This window comes from Macaca nemestrina, chromosome 12 (assembly GCF_043159975.1).
Source record: "Macaca nemestrina isolate mMacNem1 chromosome 12, mMacNem.hap1, whole genome shotgun sequence".
Taxonomy (NCBI): domain Eukaryota; kingdom Metazoa; phylum Chordata; class Mammalia; order Primates; family Cercopithecidae; genus Macaca; species Macaca nemestrina.
Genome location: NC_092136.1, coordinates 108460290 through 108482348, shown reverse-complemented (window position 1 = coordinate 108482348; position 22059 = coordinate 108460290). Strand labels below are relative to the sequence as shown.

Sequence of the window (22059 nt, the reverse complement as noted above, 5' to 3'; positions counted from 1 at the left end):
TCTTGTGGGTTTTTTTTTTAATTTTTTTTTTGAGATGGAGTCTTGCTCTGTTGCCCAGGCTGGTGTGCAGTGGCGTGATTTTAGCTCACTACAACTTCCGCCTTCCAAGTTCAAGTGATTCTCCTGGCCCAGCTTCCGGAGTAGCTGGGATTATAGGCACTGGCCACCACATCCAGCTAATTTTTGTATTTTTAGTAGAGACAGGGGTTTCACCATGTTGGCCAGGCTGGTTTCGAACTCCTGGCCTCAAGTGATCTGCCCACCTTGGCCTCTCAAAGTGCTGGGATTACAGGCATGAGCCACCGCACGCGGCCAAGTTCACAAATCTTAAGGTCCACCAAGAGTTCTAGCTAACAGAGTCTTGAAAAAAACGTACATCGTTAGGAAATCCAAAATCCAAGCCATTGGAGCCATGGAGACAGCACTCCAAACTCGAGAGGGGTCAATTTCTTTCCTCTCTGCAAGGAACCCCCACTAAGATCTATGTAATGCTGTTACCGCACCCCACCACTTACCCAAAGTTAGCCTTTGATTGGAAGGTTTCCTTAGTATTGTTCCTTCCGTGGTGGCCAGGAAGATGTTACCAGAAAAAGGTCTGGATCCAGAACCCCAAGAGAGGGTTCTTGGATCTCGCACAAGAAGGAATTCAGGGCGAGTCTGTAAAGTGAAAGCAAGTTTATTAAGAAAGTAAAGGAATAAAAGAATGGCTATCTCATAGACAGAGCAGCCCCGAGGGCTGCTGGTTGCCCATTTTTATGATTATTTCTTGATGATATTATGCTAAACAACGGGTGGCTTATTCATTCCTCCCCTTTTTAGCCCATATAGGGTAACTTCCTGACATTGCCATGCCATTTGAAACTGTCATGGCGCTGGCGGGAGTGTAGCAGTGAGGGCAACAGGAGAGGTCCCTCTTGTTGCCATCTTGGTATTTGGTGGGTTTTAGCCGGCTTCTTTAGTGCAACCTGTTTTATCAGCAAGATCTTTATGACCTGTACCTTGTGCCAACCTCCAGTCTCATCCTGTGACTTAGAATGCCTTAACCGGCTGGGAATGCAGCCCAGTAGGTCTCAGCCTTATTTTACCCAGCCCCTATTCGAAATGGAGTTGCCCTGATTCAAACGCCTCTGATAGTGCTGTGTCAAGTTTGTAGGAAACTTTGGCAGAGAGAGGCTCAGTACCTTGCCTGAAGTCTCATCATTGAAAGAATTAATGTAGGTATAGAGAAGTTGCAGATCAGTTACAAATGGCAAAAACAACACATTGTAAATTGAGAAATAAATATTAGAAAAATGGATTTGTAGTCCTTAGACTAATATTTTTAAGCTTGGGACAGTTTTGTGGGAGCGTGTGAGTATTTTGACTGGTGAAGGCTCAGAAATCATATTGTGTTCTCTACTTTAAAATTAGCAGACAAAAATATACAGTTCACCTCTGGAAAATCAACTAGTTGACAGTGCATTTGTCCCAAAGCCAGCAGTCATGAGGGAGGAGAGTGGCATGCCTCCGCCGTGGGATGCTTCACTGCTGGAGAATGAGTTTTTCCAAGGTAAGTTCATGCATTAAATTGCCTTTGCAACTACTGGTACTAAAGGAAGTAAACAATAACTAGTTTGTATTAAACTACTCAAAACATATCAAACGCTGTACTTTAATTTTTATGTCCTCCTGTTTAGCTTATTTGAAGAGGATGCTGACATGTTATTAACACAAGTATTAAGAACTTATGATTAAATATAATCTGAGCAAATATTCTCAAATCAAGGACTGATAAATATATGGAGTAGTAATAATGTTTAATATTTAACCACAGGGGTCAGGAGTTCGAGACCCCATCTCTACTGAAAATAATACAAAAATTAGCTAGGCATGGTGGCATGCACCTGTAATCTCAGCTACTCGGGAGGCTGAGGCAGGAGAATTGCTTGAACCTGGGAGGCAGAAGTTGCAGTGAGCTGAGATCGTGCCACTGCATTCCAGCCTGGATGAGAGAGCAAAACTCCATCTTGGAAAAAAAAAAATTAACCTCAGGTAAAAAGGAAATATGTCTTTAGGAAATACATCTACAAAGTTTGCTGTTTAATAGACTTTTATTGTTCCAGATTAGGACCGAAATACACTGTGATAAAATCTAATTCATTAGACAATTAACCTTGTATGATGATAAAAACTGAAACAGGTTCCAAAAGCAGTGGCATTCCAAATGCACGTGTACCTTATCACTATCTGATCATAGTTCACTTTTACAAAGGTTATTCTGTATAAGCCTGATCATTTGAAAAGTTGACTCTGAACTCACCACCAGCTTCACCTTGAGGAACTACATTTAGTTTGCAAAGGCAGTACCATCGCCTGGCCCCTATCGTGTGGTACAGCAGTCGGGAAGACAGTCAGCTGGACAGTCAACATAGGGGCTTTCTTCAGTCAGATGCATCCTGGCAGAGAACAGAGGAAAATCTTTGTTCCAAAAGAAGGTTTTTTTGGAAGAGGAGAGCTACTGTTTATGGAATGAAAAAAGTAATAATAATGTGGCCTTTCTGAAAATAATGTAGAGAAGCAGAACAGGAATTGTTCTGATGTCAGGAGTGGTGAGTAAATAGCATTGTTAATCTGGGATTCTAAGTGGCTTTAATTTAAAATCCTGTCATGGGAATGTTAAGAGTGGTTACCTCTAGGTAGAATTCCTGGTGATTTACCTATATTGTTATACTTTTCTGTATTTTCTGTTGTAAATACATTCTGCTCTTGTAGTCAGCCAAGACTTTAAGGGGAAAGAAAAACATAAACAGCTTGAAAGGGAGAATGGACATCAAAGAGATTTTCATTATAATTTGTTTTAAAGATAGATTTTTATTCATTATGCAGTTTTGTTTTGTTTTGTTTGCCCCACCTTATACCTCAGCATTGCTTATTTTATTGTGGCTATAGGGAACAAATTATTTCAGGTCCTAGGGAAAAATAAATATTTTTCACTAAAACATTGACAGATTTATTCCCTAAAGAATTCCTTAATTACATAACCTTAACGTTCAAGATCAGTTTTTCTTTTGGTTGTACAAACTTAATAACACCAACTTGCAAATAAAATAGGATAGGGAAAAATCCAGAACAGATTTTTTTAAATCCCTTTGGCATCTGCCCTAACATAATTGGCATGTTGTATGTACATTTCACCTATGTGTTCTCAGACACTTACATTTCCTGTCATTATACAGTTGAAATAAAATTTGTAATTTCTTCGTATTTATTGAACATGAATATACTAAACTATAGCTATTATAGAGTAGGTCTTAGAGAGTCTACAAACCTCAAAAGATTATGATTCTATTCAAAGTCTAATGGGTTTTTATTGAGGAAAACATGTCAAGTACAATTAAATTGATACAATTCAAAGAAAAGCCAACTGTGTCACCAAAAGGTAACACAGGCTTGTCTGAGATCACAGAGGCTGTGGTCCTAGAGAGCAAGAGCCCTGGGTCTGGGCTTGGTCTAGGTCTTCAGTTATCATAAGGAGGCCCCTGGGCACTGACTTTCACATCACCCCCAACTTCGCTCCTGAGAGAAAAGTAATCATTATTTGACAACAGCAGCTTCACGTCTTTGTAAAACTATGAGCTCATCTCACAGTAAAATCATCTGTATGGTTCATAAACAGCAAAATATGAAAAGTGAGGGTTTTTTTCCTGGGTTTTTTTTTTTTTTTTTTTTTTGAGACAGAGTCTCGCTCTGTCGCCCAGGCTAGAGTGCGGTGGCACCATCTCGGTTCACTGCAAGCTCCGCCTCCCAGGTTCACACCATTCTCCTGCCTCAGCAGGAGAATTCTCAGCCTCCCAAGTAGCTGGGACTACAGGCGCCTGCCACCACACCCGGCTAATTTTTTGTATTTTTAGTAGAGACGGGGTTTCACCGTGTTAGCCAGGATGGTCTCGATCTCCTGACCTCGTGATCTGCCCGCTTTGGCCTCCCAAAGGGCTGGGATTACAGGCGTCAGCCACTGTGCCCGGCTAAAAAGTGAGCTTTTATGGCACAGAGGTTGCATTGCACAGTGGTCGTATGCATGGACACAGAGGTTGCATTGCACAGTGGTCTTATGCATGGACTCAGGAAACAGACGGTCTGGGTTCAAATCCCAGCGCTGTGTGATCTTAAGAATTTGCTTAATCTCTTCTTGCTTCCGTTTCCTCATTATAGAATAATAATAGTAATAGGACCAACCTTCTAAGGTGGTGTGAGGATTTAATGAGTTAATATATTAAGTGTTTAGGACTCTGCCTGACACGCAGAAAGTGCTGTTTTATAGGAGTGTTAACAGGTATTAATTTTTCCAGAAAAAAAAAATCTACCATTGGTATATCATTTAATAATATTATCTGGCACTTTTAATTATATATATTGCTCGAATCCCCCATCCACCTAAGTATGTTCATAAATTAGGTGCTAAGCTTTTGGTGGTAATACTGTTTTACAGTACAACCTAGAAATCATATGCTACTTACAGAGGCTCGTTTCTATTATGATCCCAGGAGGTATACACAGCTGGAAATATTGTAGCAACCTAGTGACATGAAAGAAATGAAAAGACAAGGCTTAACAACACTAACAATTGTCTAGTTATTCAATGTCTGCATTATTAGTTCCCTTTTATTACTAGCCCATATCTTAGAAAAACTCAGTACGCTTTAGATGCACTTAAAAAAACCATGATTTGGCCGGGCGCGGTGGCTCAAGCCTGTAATCCCAGCACTTTGGGAGGCCGAGACGGGCGGATCACGAGGTCAGGAGATCGAGACCATCCTGGCTGACACGGTGAAACCCCGTCTCTACTAAAAAAAATACAAAAACTTAGCCGGGCGAGGTGGCGGGCGCCTGTAGTCCCAGCTACTCGGGAGGCTGAGGCAGGAGAATGGCGTAAACCCGGGAGGCAGAGCTTGCAGTGAGCTGAGATCCAGCCAGTGCACTCCAGCCTGGGCGACAGAGCGAGACTCCATCTCAAAAAAAAAAAAAAAAAAAAAAAAACCATGATTAAAATTCATTGTTACAAGAATATAGTTCTATTTCCTTAGGGCATTATGGAAAGTTCACTTTGAAAAAAAGTGATTTGAAAAAACAGGAAATAAATTTTCACTATAGTCTTGTAAAAGTCAGACTCTCTTAAAAATATAATCAAAATTCATGTTATAACATTTATGATAATATGATAAAAAATAAAATTATAAATGATTATGTTTCTTGAAAAGGAGCCTTCAATAACTCAAATTATTATTACACTGTAAAAACATATACAAAAAAGTTGATTCACATTCTCTTTTCAGTTTTAGATGACTTGGATAGCAAATTGGCTCAGGAACAGTCTGCAAGCTCAGTGAATACCAGAACACCCCTCAACTATGGATCAAGGACACAGTTCAGTCACTTTTATTCCAGTGGTAGCAGACATGGTAATATCACAGAAAGGCACAAAAAACACTATAATGAAACTTCCAATATGTCTATCTATGACATCCTAAGACCAGGAACTCCTAGGGAAGGTTATAAAACCTTTTCTCCTAGGACAAGGACAATTTATGATATGTACAGGACAAGGGAGCCCAGAGTCTTTAAAGAAGATTATGTGCAAAAGAATACTTTTGGAAGTACTTCGCTGTGTTTTGACAGCAGACAACGGTCGGCCTTACCAGCCACAGGGCATTTCACAGCAAGAAGCTTACATTTTCCAGCCACAGCTCAGAACAAGAGTGGGTTTATACCACCAAGGCACCAGCAGAGTCCAAAGAGAACTCCTTTATCATCCATCATATGGAACAGATCGGATTCCTCTAGAGATAGGGAGAACCAGGAAGAGTTCCTGAGGGCACCATCACCAATGGAAATTGATCCTGCTGACAAGTATGTGTATCCCAGGGGTTTTCAGGAGAATAGGAGATATGAATCGTACCATTCACAGAATGTTTACCAACGTGTTAGTTTAAATGTTCCCATGGAGAATGCAATGAGTCCTGACACTTTTGAGAACTCAGAGAATATGCCATTCTACCATCAAAGCAACCCATTTGCCAGGTCTTTCTTCAGCAATACCTTTGGACGAAGCGGAGAACAGAGGAGATTTGGACAAAGTCCTTTTTGGAGCCAACAGAAAGGACATTCTTTCTGGTCTGACTTTCATCAAAGCAGGAAATCATTCAGTTCTTCTGACAGAGACTTTGAAATGATTTCCATGGAAGCAAATAGTGCATCAGCCATTCATGGCCATAGTGTTTCTTCTGAACACTGGGAATCATTTTCTTCTGGTTATGGAACAGATGTTTCCAGAGTCCAAGAAGAGCCACATCCCTGGCAGTTTGATTTTCAGACATCCACACTGGAGAGCATGGCGGTATCACATGGTAATGAGACCAAATTGACTTCTCATTTTGGCACACCAAATGTTTGCTCCATGACTGGTTCAAGCTATCACGTCAAATCTGATGAGTTGGTAAGCCAACAGGACAGTTCTCCCGTAGAAGTACATATAAACAAAGAAGCTTCCTCATTTGGAATTGCTCAGCCTCTAGCATCCTCATTCAAAACTTCCTTTCCCCAGACTTCTGATGACAGAAGGAATCCTCAGAGTCCCAACTTGCAGAATCCCACAGTCACTTTGCAGAAAATTATTCCTAATAAGCCCGCCTCTCATCCAATGAGAAGCCATACAGAAGTCACTGTGACCAACAGCAATTCAATTGACTCTCTGCCTCTTGCCAAAAGCCAGCCCATTATCTTGGTCACAGAAGTGAATAATGAGAAAGACTTAAATGAATCTATTTCAGAAGAAGACAAACAGCTAAGCAAGATGGACCAGACAAACAAGGTAGGTGAAGTACCCCAACCTGTTTCACAGAGAGGGATCTCAAACTCTTTACCTGATTTTCAAAATCCTTTCTCCCAGGACTCAGCCAAGAGCAACAGATTTGGTTTTAGTGCATCTACCACAATAAGTTCAAAAAAGTCACCCAGAGTCTTTTCCAGGAAAGATACCTCCAAAATGTATACACCACACAAAGATAAATCCAATGACATTAAACAAGATAAGAGGTTTACTGAGAACAGAAAACTTGGCTCAACGGCTTCCCTTCCTTTCATTCAGGAACACAGAACACCACCATCTTTCCCCAGGACAGACCAAGGTTGTCACCAGGAATTAACTGTAAGTAATGAAGATATTTCAAGCATTATTACAACCAACCACTGGAGCTCTGCACCAACTGATATTCAAAATGCACAGTCTCCAGAAAAGCCTGTTATTTTAGATACTGAGGGAGAACAATGTGCCACAATTCATTCTACCAACTGCGGCAAGTTGACTGCTGGCCACAAGACCTTGTGTGATTCTTTAGATCTGTCATCAGCTGCACTACCAGATTCCTCACCATCAAATAATTCTTCCCTTGATGCTCCTGTGGTTCCATCTACTACAGTGTTCTCCAGGAGAAGTCCTTCAGACAAAGATCCATCGCTAGGAGAAAGAGAAGAAAAAGACAATGCTGGGAAGAACCAAAAGAATCAGTTTATTTTAAGCCACTCAGAAAACCAAGAGAGAAATGATAGTCATGTGCCTACACATGATGAAGTGGTTGATGTCAAATGCCATTCACACTCTCCTTTTAGGAATGAAAGAGGAAAAGGAAAAATAAGGCATCATATATCCTGTATTGAAAAGTTAAGCAAAACAGAAAGTATATCAGTACCCACCAGTGATCACAGGAGCCTCATTGAAGCAAATCAAAGCAATTCCAAAGTTTCTGAGCTTGACACAATTTATTGTACCTTGCCGAGAAAATCAAGCAGTTTTCTCGTACATGGCAGGCAGTCAGGAAGTAAAATAATGGCTGCTTCACTGAGGAATGGGCCACCTCCCTTCCAAATCAAAAATAATGTGGAAGATGCAATGGGGAACCATACATTAAACAAATTTAGTCCCAGTTCTCCTGAGTCAGCGAATGAATGTTCCAAAGTCATTTCAGACGCAGCCCTGGAAGCACCTGAAGCCACAGAGAGAATGACAAATGTAAAAAGCAGTGGATCTACTTCCATTAGAAAAGGACCCCTTCCATTCCTCATTAACAGGGCTACGTCGTCTCCCTCAGGGGAGCCACATGCCTCAACTGGAAGAGAAGAAAGAAAAAAGCCATTGACCTCAGGCACGGATGCTTCTGAGCTAATGCCAAGGGCTTGGGAGAGAATCATTAGCCCTGTGGAAAGTGACTCATCTGTTAGAGATTGTTCTTTAACCAAACAACACCACCGAAAGGAAAACTCCCAAGAATGCACTGAGAAAGAGGGTAAAATGGCTGCCTCCAGGAGAAGTGTACTTGCCCTTTCAAATGAAGACCCTTTACCTTTTTGTTCAGACTTGTCAGGAAAAGAACATGGGAAAACATTACATAAAGTTAAGACAACTAGTACATTTTCTGTTTCTGGTGATGACGACAATGTAAAATGTCTGGAAGTGGTCTCAATATATTATACTCTACCGAGGAAACCCAGCAAAAAATTCTGTAACCTCCTTCAACAGTATGCACAAAATACTAATTCACTTACAGAATCACCTCAAGTGGAGACTGAAACATTTCCTAATGCTTTAGAAAAAGACGAACAGAATTATTTTACACGAGAGCAGTCAGGAACACCGTCATGTGAAAATCTAAAGATGTCAGTCAACTCTGATCAGACGCTCACCTCTGAAAATATGACTGCCTTCCGATTATCAAATAGGGGGCCCCTAGTGCCTACATTACAGGAAATGGCTTCTGTTGAGGCAGCTGTTTCTCTTCCTGAAGAGGAATCTAAAGCTAGAGAGATTTTTTCAGATAATTTAGCTAAAGCACCTCTAGGTGATTCAGAAAACAAGAAAGAAAAAGGTAAAAAACTGCAAAGTGAAACCCTGCATACTTTATTGATGCCTCAGAGAAAAAATGTTTCCGAAGAAAAATCTGAAAATTGTCAACAATCCATTAATTCAAGTAACAGTGGTCCCTCTAGTCTTCCAGCTCTTTCAGAAGTTAATATTGGAAATTCCCAAGCCAGAAGAAATTCTTGGGAGTGTACAGGGAGTGGTAGAGCCATTCCTTTTACTGGAAGTGGGAAGTGTCCTCAGAAAGATCACACATCCACAACTGTAGGTGATGGCTCCAGTGGATCACAGCCTAGGGAAGGCAGAGGGGACATCGGAACCAACTGCCAAAAAATGACTAATAAAACACTTTCTCACTCAGAGAGTCAAGTCTTTGCTCTTACTCCAGCATTGCATAAACTACAGCTTGGTGAGGAGACTCAGTCAGATGAACTAAATTTAGAGAGTCTGCAGTCTGAACCCAGAGAATTACCTCAAAGAAGTCAGGAGGCAAATATGACAGAGAGCAGGAAGGCTGAAGATGAAATGCAGAAATCAGCTTGGGATCAACCTTCACTTCCTGAAGGAAACAATAAAAATAAAACCAACTCTGATGACCTAGTAAAGGGGGAAAATAGATCTTCAGTTAAACACAGATTGGCAGTCATGTCTAAAGCAAACAGAAAATTCCCAGCTAAAGATGTAAGCCCCAGAAGACATGTAGCTACTATCTTCCCCCAAAGTGGAAGCAGATCTGGCTTTGACCATTTATCTCTTGGCACAGTGGAGTGCAACCCACTGTTCCCTGAGCCTACTCCAAAATCTGCAGAGTCCATAGGCGAAAGCAGGTTGAGTGAGGATGGAAAGCATGTGAAGAAATCTGAGAACCCTATCCCCATTACTGTACTACCCAACAGAGAACCCTCTACACACGTCAGCAACCAGAAGTCTAACAGCATTTCACAACGACATCAGAACGAGTTTAAAAATGTCTCAGAATCACCATCAAAGCATGAGATTTCTAAAGATGTCACAGTAGCTGAGAATTTAGAAAGAGAATCAGGAGCCCCATCCCCCATCACATTCACCAGCCTCAGGGAAGCAGAATTCTCTGACGATCAGAGGAGGCTGAGCCCTCCTTTTCCACTGGAGCCTGCACAGAAATCTAGAGTAAGCATCCCACTGACCAGTTTGCTGCGGCAACAAAGGAGTGCTTCATCTCTGGAGTGGGAACCTGAGCCACACCTCTATCGTTCAAAGAGTTTAAAAAGCATTAATGTGCATGGCGATCTACTACGAAAAAGTCATCCTCCAAAAGTCAGAGAGCGCCATTTTTCTGAAAGCACGTCTATTGACAATGCCCTGAGTCGACTGACACTTGGAAATGAATTCTCTGTCAACAATGGGTACAGTCGAAGATTCAGATCTTTTTCTGAACTCCCCTCCTACGATGGAAATGAAAGTTGGGCTTATCGCAGCGGTACAAAAACAGGTCCCAGGTCTGCAACATCTATATACAGACCTATCGACTATGGGATCTTTGGGAAAGAACAACAATTAGCTTTCTTAGAGAATGTAAAGAGGTCACTTACACAAGGAAGATTATGGAAACCAAGTTTTCTTAAGAACCCTGGCTTCCTAAAAGATGATTTGAGGAACCCTCCCAACCCCTCAGAGTCGTTAAGCTCAAATTCTCCCAGTAGTCAGATGCCAGAAGATGGCTTATCTCCAAGTGAACCGCTTAATATCTATGAGGATGACCCAGTGGACTCAGATTTTGACGCAGACACAACCACAGATGATGAATACTACCTGGATGAAAATGACAAAGAGTCAGAACTGTGAGGCTTTTTCATTAAAATGCTTTACCTTTTTCACCAAAAGCTTATAATGGAACTGAGGTGTATGTGTGCATGTGCATGGGAGGATAAAAGATCTAGTCTGGGCAGTGTCTGCTCTGAAATGTCCCACATCTCCTTTTTTTCCTCCACACCCTATATAGATACTTCCTGAATGTTAGAACAATGAATTCTTGTTTTGGGATAGTCTCTGCTATTTTCTCTCTCTGTAAATGTTCTTAGCCTGCCTTTCTACCACTCCCACTTAATCCCTAATTCACTGTCTGATTTGGGCTTTCTGCTTTTCTTCCCTCCTAACATTTTTCATCTTTAATTGTGATTTACAACCCTAATATCCCAGGCACACATACAAAACTTACTAATTACCCCGCAGAACTGTGAAACTCTGTATGGCTTCTTCCAGTCCACACCCTATACTCATGACATTAAATAAAAGGTAGGGATGATAACAGTGGGGTAAATATTATCATCCTGTTTGACTCATGAACATTTATGAAGTTTAAGGTGATGATCTTCTCTTTCAAACAAAGATAAAGGAATTTTTTTTTTTTAACCTGAGAAACTGCAAAAAGGAAAAAAAAAAAAGATAAAGGAATTTTCTAAATACATCCTGTTATATCCGTAGTGAAGCCTGGGAGGCACATGGTCAAAGCATATGTTGAGGTTATAGATGAAGACCTGAATCCCTACCCTAGTAAGCCAATAGAAGGTTAGCACTTCTAGAAATTCCTCTGAAACTGTGGGGCACTGGCTGGATTATTAAGGGCTTTTAGTCAAGCCAAGGACTTAGGCCAGGCAACCTGGCCATACAGAGAGTTGCCTGGTCACAGAATCTCTGCATATGAAGAGAACATAGCTGAGGAGCAGAGAGAGGAAACAGGCATCCATTCATGGGACCGACTTGTCTTTACTGCAGCTCTCTCAGCAACTGGCTTTTTCCATTTCCTCAGAACTATCCATTTTCACATTTTCTTTTGTTGCTGCTCTTGTTTTGTTTTGTTTTGTTTTTGTTTTTTGGAGATGGAGACTTGCTCTGTTACCCAGGCTGGAGTGCAGTGGCATGATCTCGGCTCACTGCAACCTCCGCCTCCTGGGTTCAAGTGATTCTCCTGCCTCAGCCTCCTGGGTAGCTGGGATCACAGGCACACCCAGGCGCATGCCACCACGCCCAGCTAATATTTTTGTATTTTAGTAGAGATGGAGTTTCACCATGTTGCCCAGGCTGGTCTCAAACTCCTGAGCTCAGGCAATCTGCCTGCCTCAGCCTCCCAAAGTGCTAGGATTAGAGATGTGAACCACCATGCCCAGGTTTGGTTTTTTTGTTTGTTTATTTTTTGAGATGGAATCTTGTTCTTGTTGCTCAGGCTAGAGTGCAATGGTATGATCTCAGCTCACTGCAACCTCCTCCTCCCAAGTTCAAGCAATTATCCTGCTTCAGCCTCCTGAGTAGCTGGGACTATAGGCACCTGCCACCACACCTGGCTAATTTTTTTTTTTTTTTTTTTTTTTGGTATTTTTAGTAGAGATGGAGTTTCACCGTGTTGACCAGGCTGGTCTCAAATCCTGACCTCGGGTGATCTGCCCACCTCGGCCTCCCAGAGTGCTGGGATTATGGCCATGAGCCACCGTGCCTGGCCCACATTTTCTTTAATTGCAAGGTAGACCACTTCTTTTCAGGTGGGACATTTTAGTCCCAAATATCAAGTGGGAACCTTGGCCAAGACCCTCAAATGCCATCAAGTCAGATCTGATACCCTGGAATTCAGTCTTCACTGCAGGATCATTTACCAAACCCTTGGGAAATTCTAAGGCAGGGCTCCTAAGGGCCTGTCACTATGATTCTCTCAATAATTTATCTAGAGTAAACCACTTATGATACCCACTGATATTTTGACTTTCCTAACTCTTTAGTTGCCACGCAGAACCTTGGGGAATTTTTCTTCTAATTCAGGATAAAGACCAATAGATGGCAGTGAAGATAATCTGCTTTAACTACAGAGAGCATGCATTCCTGGATCTCAATACTATGATAGTCAACATGAATGGATTTTATCTTGTTTGGTTTATATTTGCTTCGTGACCTAATCTAATTTTCCATTTTTTATACCTAGTCCGTTTCTTCGTTATAAACTAAGAATAATGATAGGTGTTGGTGAAGTGTATAGAGATCTGGAACTGATAGAGATTTAAGAAAGAACTATATTATTATTATCCTTCTAACCATTCCCTTACCTAGACACAAAATGCCTGGGTTAGTTTACATGGTTCCCATGCAACTCAAAGCTAATGAGCATGAGGTAACTGACATGAAAGCTATTCCCTAAATCTGTCAACTATTTTAAACTTCAAGGTCTGACCAATCCTGAGCTCAAAAAGCTCAAAAATCAAATATTGTGAACTTTTCAATGCAAATTTGTATGGCAAAGAATAAATAACACTTTATTTCTTGTTTAATATATGTTTGTAAATTCTGCCTTTCCTCTTTTTCTATTTATCTGATTATTATTATTATTTTCTTTGAAATGGAGTCTCATTCTGTCACGCAAGCTGGGGTGCAATGGTACGATCTCGGCTCACTGCAACCTCCACCTCCTGGGTTCAAGTGATTCTCCTGCCTCAGCCTCCCGAGTAGCTGGGATTACAGGCGCCCACCATCGCGCCTGGCTAATTTTTGCATTTTTAGTAGAGACAGGGTTTCGCCATGTTGGCCGGGCTGGTTTCGAACTCCTGACCTCAGGTGATCTGCCCGACTCAGCCTCCCAAGCTGCTGGGATTACAGGCATGAGCCACCTTGCCCAGCCTATTTATCTGATTATGTAAATAAAATGTTTATAAACCATGACCTACATTTTCTATGCAATTTTAAGATACTCAGAGTTAGTATTTTAATATTGAGTTTCTTGATTTTTTTAATGATCAGCTTTCAAATTATATTTCAGTATATACTCTGAGTCTACGTGTATGCTACAAAAGGTGAAATGAAGTTAGCTTATTTTTCAGTGAGTTTAGGCTATATTAAGAGTTAGGTTAGTTAGGTAAGGGTGAAACTGCTTTGGGGCCCAGACTGCACTGGAATCTACTATTTAAATTTAAAGGTAATTGATGGCCAGTGTTCAGTTGCACTATTTGTAACGTTTGCATGTTGGTCTGGCTCAAGTATCAGAAAAACACAAAATTCATGAAAATAGCACCTTTTATAATTTTATGCTTTTATAAAGCACTTCGTTAAAGAAGTATAGCAAATTTCTATGTATTTTAACATATAAGTCGCTGCATTTTAATGTTCATTTTTGGTATAGCTATGGTAACTTATAATAGTCATTTTTATATTCATAACTTGTTTTCTGAAAGATATAATCATTGTTAAAAGATACATTCATGTAAATGGAGTAAATCATGGGGGAATCAATCCTAATAAGTACCTTATAAATTATAAACTTATTTATATACTAGATTTCTATAACCATAAATTTTATACTGTAAAGTCCATTTAAAATAGGGTTTAATTAGGTTATTTTAATTTTTAGAGACTCCCCTCTAAATAATTTACTCTTACATTGTAAATAGATTGATGCCAACAAAATTCCTAGAGACTCCCCTCTAAATAATTTACTCTTACATTGTAAATACATTGATGCCAACAAAATTCCAATTGCTACTAACAAAGGTTTGGTTGGTGATAAGCTAATAAAAGCTACTTTGTATAGGAGGTAAATATGTGTACTGGAGGGGGTAAAAATCCACTTAGGTTATGGCAAAGATGGGAATCAAACTGGAAAACTCATAGCTCCATAAAATTAATATTCTTTGTTAAGTGCCAGAGGGTTTAAGAGAACTTCTTGCTAAGAGTTTATTGATAATAATAATGCTTCAGAAAATCCCATTTAAATGTACAGTGTAAATATGTAAAATATTTTACTTCCCAGGCAAGTTTGTGAATGTATTGCCACTTAGTGGCTCTTTGTGACTGGTGATTCTGTATATCTGAAACAAATAAGCTGCATGCACTTTTGTTAAAACTTTGTCAAATAATCCTATTATGTACTTGTTCTCAGACCTGTTCTCTGGGTATGAAATGTGTTACAAGACAAGGTGCAAATTTGAAACAATGCCTGTATTGAAATAAATGATTTAAACAGATGCACTATTTGATTTGGTTTTTATTCACATCCTCAAATGAGTATTAATTTTTTTTTTTTCCCGAGATGGAGTCTCGCTCTGTCACCCAGGCTGGATGTGGTGCATGCCACCATGCCCGGCTAATTTTTGTATTTTAGTAGAGGCGGGGTTTCACCATGTTGGCCAGGCTAGGCTGGTCTCAAACTCCTGAGCTCAGGTGATTTACCCACCTCGGTCTCCCAAAGTGCTGGGATTACAGGTGTGAGCCATAACACCCGGCCCCTCTTCCTTTATAAATGTGAGAATCTCCAGAAAGAAACCTCAGACTTTCTTCATTACTCTCCTATTATGCAACAAGGCAAAATCAGTGCAGTGGCCTGATTTTGGCTCACTGCAACCTCCGCCTCCGAGTTCGAGCAATTCTCCTGCCTAAACTTCCTGAGTAGCTGAGATTACAGACATGCACCACCATTCCCAGCTAATTTTTGGATTTTTAGTAGAGATGGGGTTTCACCATGTTGGTCAGGCTGGTCTTGAACTCCTGACCTTGTGATCCACCCACCTTGGCCTCCCAAAGTGCTGGGATTACAGGCATGAGCCACCACACCTGGCCCAAATGATTATTTTTAAGTGTGAAAGTTTCAGGAAAAATATAAAAGGTGGGGGGCTTCAGGGAGGCATGTTTTCAAACCAGTCTTTCTTATGGCTATTGAATGAGATCTGCCATATAGGTAGTTTTTAAAAAACAGTGGCTTGCTTCTTTCTTATTTGTACCTAAAAAGTAACAACCAACAGCAGGAAATCAATGTGCCTTGTTGCATAATAGGAGAGGAATGAAGAAAGTCTGAGGTTTCTTTCTGGAGATTCTCACATTTATAAAGGAAGAGGGGCCGGGTGTTATGGCTCACACCTGTAATCCCAGCACTTTGGGAGACCGAGGTGGGTAAATCACCTGAGCTCAGGAGTTTGAGACCAGCCTAGCCTGGCCAACATGGTGAAACCCCGCCTCTACTAAAATACAAAAATTAGCCGGGCATGGTGGCATGCACCTGTAGTCCCAGCTACTCAGAGGCCGAGGCAGAAGAATCACTTGAACCTGTATGGCGGAGGTTGCAGTGAGCCAAGATCGCGTGGCTGCACTCCAGCCTAGGCAACAGAACAAGACTCTGTCTCAGGAAGAGGGAGCTACGTGGAGTTGGGTCATCCACTGTCCAGTAGCACTGATGAAAGATAAGCAGGTCTCTCTAGTTGATATAAGTCATGCAATGTGAATTCCTCCCGAGCAAATTAATACATTTGTACTAATCTTTTACCTTTTCTGGAAAAGCAACCCAAAACCCTTTTTCTATCAGGGACAGGAGAGTGTCATCATCTTGAATATGGACAGCATTTTATTCAAAAAAATTTTGCTGTCTTTTATTAAAATTTAAAATACAGTGGATCAGCTAGGACTTTTAGTGATAGACAATAGAATCCTCTCTGGCTGGTTCAAATAGAAAAACATCTATTGGAGGCTGGGCGCAGTGGCTCATGCCTGTAATCCAGCACTTTCAGAGGCCAACGCAGGCAGATCACTCGAGGTTAGGAGTTCAAGACCAGGGACTGGCCAACACGGCAAAACCCCATCTCTACTAAAAATACAAAAATTAACCAGGTGTGGTAGTGGGTACCTGTAGTCCCAGCTACTGGGGAAGTTGAGGTACGAGAATGGCTTGAAACCAGGAGGCAGAGGCTGCAGTGAGCAGAGATCATGCCACTGCACTCCAGCCTGGATGACAGAGTGAGACTCCGTCTCAAAAAAAAAAAAAAAAAAAGGCAAGAAAGAAAAGGAAAAGTTCTATTAAATTGTAAATTTTGCTCACAAACTCATTAATAGAGATAAGGAGATAGATTTTGAGCGGAAATTCCAGGACCAATTCTAAAATCCATGCCACAGAATTGGACCTGCCAAGGGAGCTGCTGTCTCTGTTATGACCAGGAAGATGCCGAATCAGGACATCGAGTGGGCCAATGTCCTGAATCACCACCTTCATTTGGTCCAGAAATTGCTCCTATAGAAATAAAAACACCAGTATGTATAGACTTGCATGTAGGATTTTTATTGCTACAAGGTTTGTTGTGGCAAAACCTGGAAACAAAGTTAATACCTGATTGAGAAATGACTGACGTAGAACACTTACATATGTAATATTGTAAAACCATTGAAAATTCCTCTCTGACTTTAGAAACTGTCTAATTTTCAATGTCACTAAGTTGACTTAGAAGAATTTCCATGAGGTACTGTTGAGGGAGAAAAGTAAAATTCCATGTTTGTAAAGCATTTACCAAGAAACCTGCATATGCATGTGTACACATGGAGGGACACACTGGTTATTAACATTGGTTGTTTTGTAGACAGGTGTTGGGGGAGAGGACGTTCAAGAACAGGAGAAAAGAGAGAGAAGTTTCTTTCCTCCAAAGAAGAAACTGTAAATATACACACATATATGAATATATATAGAGTATATAAATAAATGAGAATAGTTATTATTCATGTACTTAAGTGCAATGATTTATCGGGGGTATACAGATTGAAAACTAAGCATAAGTTTTTAAAGGATTTCTGTACAGGAGAGTATTTAATAAATTTCTTTCTTAAAAAAAGTGATCATCGGCTAGGCACAGAGGCTCATGCCCGTAATCCCAGCATTTTGGAAGCCCAAGGCAGGTGGATCACTTGAGGTCAGGAGTTCGAGACCAGCCTAGCCAACATGGTGAAAACCCATCTCTACTAAAAATAAAAAATTACGTGGCATCATGGCACACGCTTATAGTCCCAGCTACTCGGGAGAGGCTGAGGCAGGAGAATTGCTTAAACTCAGAAGGCGTTAAACCCAGGAGGCGGAGGTTGCAGTGAGCTGAGATTGTGCCACTGCACTCTAGCCTGGGTTACAGGGTGAGACTCTGTCTCAAAAAAAAAAAAAAAAAAATTGATGATCATACTCGATTCTACAAAACATTGTGTTTTAATAATATAAATGCTAGCACTAAGTTTCCCTCTAGGCCCATGTTCTTTTCCCCAATCATCCTTTCTAGATTATGTCATCTTTCCGGTCTGGGAATTACAATTCCATTCTAGAAATGTTTTGGAGAGATGTGGTAGTACTAATATGATTGCCCAGTAGATCCTTTTTCTTTGCTCTGGAAACTGACATCCCCTCCCTTCAGGCCATATGTTGACTGTGGAAGAATCAATGTTCTTATTCAACCCTAAGAATCTGGGCACAATTGACTGTTTCAAGGTGGAATGTTTTGAAGGAAATTGGTTCTGGATGGAAGTTAATATTTAAACCAATTGTCTCACCATCTAAAATGTACCCTATAGACTGTAATACATGGAAGGGCAGGGACTGAGTTTATATCCCTAGCACCTTGCATAATGCATGACATAAAGTCATGATATAAAGTGTGTGTTGAATAAATATTGTTGATATTGTTAAAGTTTTGTGCATTTTATGGGATCTAATCTTGTCTAACCCTATGTAAGTTTTTTTATTCATTAGTGACATTGAAAATTAGACAATTTCCACAAAAATTAGCCAGGCTTGGTGGCTTGCACCTGTAGGCCCAGCTACTCAGGAGGCTGAGGCAGGAGAATCGCTTGAACCTGGGAGACAGAAGTTCAATGAGCCGAGATCGCACCATTGTACTCCAGTCTGCGTGACAGAGCGACAGTCTGTCAAAATACAATAAATGAATAAATAAAAATTAAAGGAAGAAAATCACACAATTTCTAAAGTGAAAGAGGAATTTATTATAAAGATGCAAGGATGTCTCAGAAACCAGAAACAGAGACGCTGCTCATGAACTGTACCAGACTCTAGTGCACCACACATAATCCAGAAAGCTTTCTGTATTTCTCTTCTGTTTTCAGAATACGAGGGAAAAAAGTAGCAAAGGTTATAATGCTTCTGTTGGAGAGCAGTCAGTATATTAAAAATCTCCTAACCTTGATTTTAAACTCTCAGGGAAAGGGGATTAGTTCAGCATGAGTCAGTTTCCAAACGAGGAGCCAATGAACTGTAGCCATAGTTAAAGTTATGCTGTTACAAAGCCTCACTGTTAACCAGGTAGACTGTGGAGTAAAGAAAGAGGAGTTACCAGAAAAGGTGGAAATGTTATAAACTGAGTCGACAATAATTAGCTGTGAATTTTATGTGACATTAATGTAAAGATTCCAGGGGCCAGTGCAATTCACAGAAGTGTATTGAATCTAGACCTTCCAGAGTTACACACTGACTGTAATTCTATGTGTTTGAGATTAGAGTTCAATATGGAGATGAATGTGAAAGGGAATGAAAAACTTCTCGGAGTGTATCATTTACTTCAAAGTTTTATACATGATGTTCCTCCTATCCAGAATGCTCTCCTCCTTCTCTTTATGTGGCTGATTCCTATTTGACCTTCAAGGTTCGGCATAGATGTCATCTCTTTCAGAAGCCTCTCTTGGTTCTCCCAAGACTAGGCTAGCTGGCCTTCATATGTAGCGTATAAGTACACTGTACTATATTGGAAAAGGCTGTCTGCTGTGGCACTTGAACTTTTCTGATCATTCTTGCTTGGTATGCCAGGCTTTCTGCATGGACCTTGAACTTCTCTGGTCATTCTTGCTGGTCTGCCACTCTAATGTCCAGCTCTTTATCAGGCCATTTCTCTGGGCAGTGTTTGTAGCAAGCAACTTTGAGGGATGAGATAACATCTCCCCACCCACAAAGAGCAGGCTTAATTCTGTGTAGCCTAAAAGAGGCAAATTCCTTTAGCTCAGTGCTCCTGTCCTGTAATGCAGCCCACTTTAGGCATCCATCAGAGTCTGTGTGCATTGTCCCCACAAGGCTTGGGAGGCTTAGGAACAAAACGCAAACCGACATAAAGCTCTGGCTACTGCTTTTGCAGTGAATAATAAAGTTCTTTGATACAGGAGTGTTGTATCTTTTGACAGCATCCATGAAACAGTAACAGGCCAACTTGTTAGTTTTTAAGTGGGATAAAATCCTAGACCATGCAGTTCTTGAGGCCCATATTTTAGCACCTATAGGCTATTTACATTGCCTCTTTGCCTTTCTTCTCCACTAAACTACAGGCACTTTGAAGTCAAAATACAATATCTAAAATACGGTAGGCATTTAATAAATATGTGTTGAATGAATGAAATTTGATTAATGATAAAGAGTCTGGTCAAGGCACTGGTTGCTCTGAAGAGATATACTCTTTGGAGACAGGTTAAGATGAGAAAGTAAACAGGTTGGTGCAGGCTTAGTATTGCTAAACACGAGTGTGTTCAGGTACAATTATATGGCTTCCCTGACGTGTTCTCAAAAAAAAAAAAAAAAATCCAAAAAAAACACTAGGTGTTAACGCAAGTGTTATGTAATTTATTAGGCCATGTTTTACTATCATCCAGTACCAGCAAACCTCAGATTATTTCTCTGGAAACTGTTTTAAGTCAGATTTTGAAAGAGTGTGAGCAAAATGTGTTCCATACAATTTTTTTAAGTGATAGCTGGAACAAAGCAAAGCTATTTAAAGCAAGCAGACACCCCCACAAAATAAAATTTATCAATGAAAGTAATACCGAGTGTTGTTACACTTTAGCCCTAAAATTTATCAGCAACTGACTACCAGTTCCTGAAAATCTTTCCAGAGTACAAAGAACACCATCCACAACCACTGCTTAGCATTACTAAAATAGGTCAAGAGAACTGTGAAAATGTGGGAAAGATTTTGCCCTGGTAAAACTTGGTCATACCAAGAATGCTGAGTAGCACAATTAAAGCTGTGAGGTGGACAAAGGCTTGCCTAGTGCCTGGCTCTGATGTTTTGGGGATTAAGGACCCCCAAGAGGGTGCAGAAACCCTGTGTCCATTCTGGGGTGTGAGTTCCTTCTGGCTCATTCATCCAGAGGAAAATCTTTTTTTTTTTTTTTTTTTTTTTTTTTTTTTTTGAGACGGAGTCTGGCTCTGTCGCCCAGGCTGGAGTGCAGTGGCCGGATCTCAGCTCACTGCAAGCTCCGCCTCCCAGGTTTATGCCATTCTCCTGCCTCAGCCTCCCGAGTAGCTGGGACTACAGGCGCCCGCCACCTCGCCCGGCTAGTTTTTTGTATTTTTTAGTAGAGATGGGGTTTCACCGTGCTAGCCAGGGTGGTCTCGATTTCCTGACCTCGTGATCCGCCCGTCTCGGCCTCCCAAAGTGCTGGGATTACAGGCGTGAGCCACCGCGCCCGGCCCCAGAGGAAAATCTTTATTGTCTTTAAATAGATTCAGACCATAAGCGGGCAAAAAGGAGGAAAAATCGTTAACAAATTGGATCAAATGATCAAAAAAGAGAGGCAGACAGTGGCCTTGATAATCTCTTCCTGGATCCAGCGTTCATCTTCTGAGGAGTGGTGGAGGTGGCTGAGACCACCACCCCTTCTCCCACGTGGATTACAGAGGAACAGGAGGTTTCTGGCTTTGAGGTAAAGCTCACACACAGGCTCAAGGCAAGGCCTGGTCTTCTGCCACCCCAATGGCCAGCTCCTCACTCTGGGCTTGGCCCAAACTCCGTGGATGTTATGTAAACACCTGCTGGAAGAAGGGGAGTGCGGGAGGAAGCGGGGAAAGGGAGGAGTGGTGGGGATCACAGTTCTGTGAGGAAGGCTGCTGAGCAGAAAAGCAACAAAACAGGCCACAAGAGAACGGTGCTGCTGTGAACAGACGGCTGTGAGGGAGGGCGGAGCGGGGGGATCTGACCTTGGCTCTCATCTTGTAAACTCATTCCTTGGGAAAAGGCATTTCCCTAAACTACATCGATCTCGGGGCGGGACCCTTTCATCGTCCCACAACAATCACCACCGGGTCCTTTAAAAACACCAGAGCGGCGGACCCGGTGGCTCAGACCTGTAATCCCGGTACTTTGGGCGGCCGAGGCGGGCGGATTGCTTGAAACCAGGAGTTCAAGACCACCTGGGCAACATAGTGAGACCCCCGTCTCTACCCATAATAGTAATAGTAATAATAATAATAATAATAAATTAAATTAGCCAGCGTGGTGTCGTGTGCCTATAGTTGGTCCCAGCTACCCGGGAGGCTGAGGCGGGAGAATCTCTTGAGCCCAGAAGTTCCAGGCTGCAGTGAGCTGTGATCGCGCCACTGCACTCCAGCCTAGGCGACAGAGCCAGCCCGCTTGTCTGTGCAA

General features: G+C 41.3%; 1 protein-coding gene and 1 long non-coding RNA gene across 10 annotated transcripts in view; one reads left to right on the top strand and one right to left on the bottom strand.

The window, feature by feature from the left end:
- The window catches only part of LOC105493651 (uncharacterized), a 33336-nt gene extending 23849 nt beyond the window's left edge, over nucleotides 1-9487 (bottom strand). Inside the window, exons 1-3 of one of the 3 annotated variants that reach the window (XR_011611045.1) lie at nucleotides 9363-9487; nucleotides 4497-4555; nucleotides 516-657 (exon numbers count right to left, since the gene is read on the bottom strand). This is a non-coding gene — a long non-coding RNA (uncharacterized lncRNA). Of the gene's footprint in view, nucleotides 1-515; nucleotides 658-2275; nucleotides 2436-4496; nucleotides 4556-6075; nucleotides 6211-9362 lie in introns of those variants that run through there. The other 2 variants (XR_003020907.2, XR_011611046.1) reach the window with 2 other exon arrangements.
- The window catches only part of LOC105493652 (exophilin 5), a 90369-nt gene extending 75501 nt beyond the window's left edge, over nucleotides 1-14868 (top strand). For 3 of the 7 annotated variants that reach the window (XM_011761478.3, XM_011761482.3, XM_011761484.3), the window contains 2 exons: nucleotides 1411-1549; nucleotides 5313-14868. In XM_011761478.3, the coding sequence (XP_011759780.2) occupies nucleotides 1411-1549; nucleotides 5313-10714 (5541 nt within the window). In that variant the 3' untranslated portion in view covers nucleotides 10715-14868. The remainder of the gene's footprint in view (nucleotides 1-1410; nucleotides 1550-5312) is intronic. The other 4 variants (XM_011761479.3, XM_011761485.3, XM_011761481.3 and 1 more) reach the window with 3 other exon arrangements.
- Nucleotides 14869-22059: the final 7191 nt, after the last annotated feature.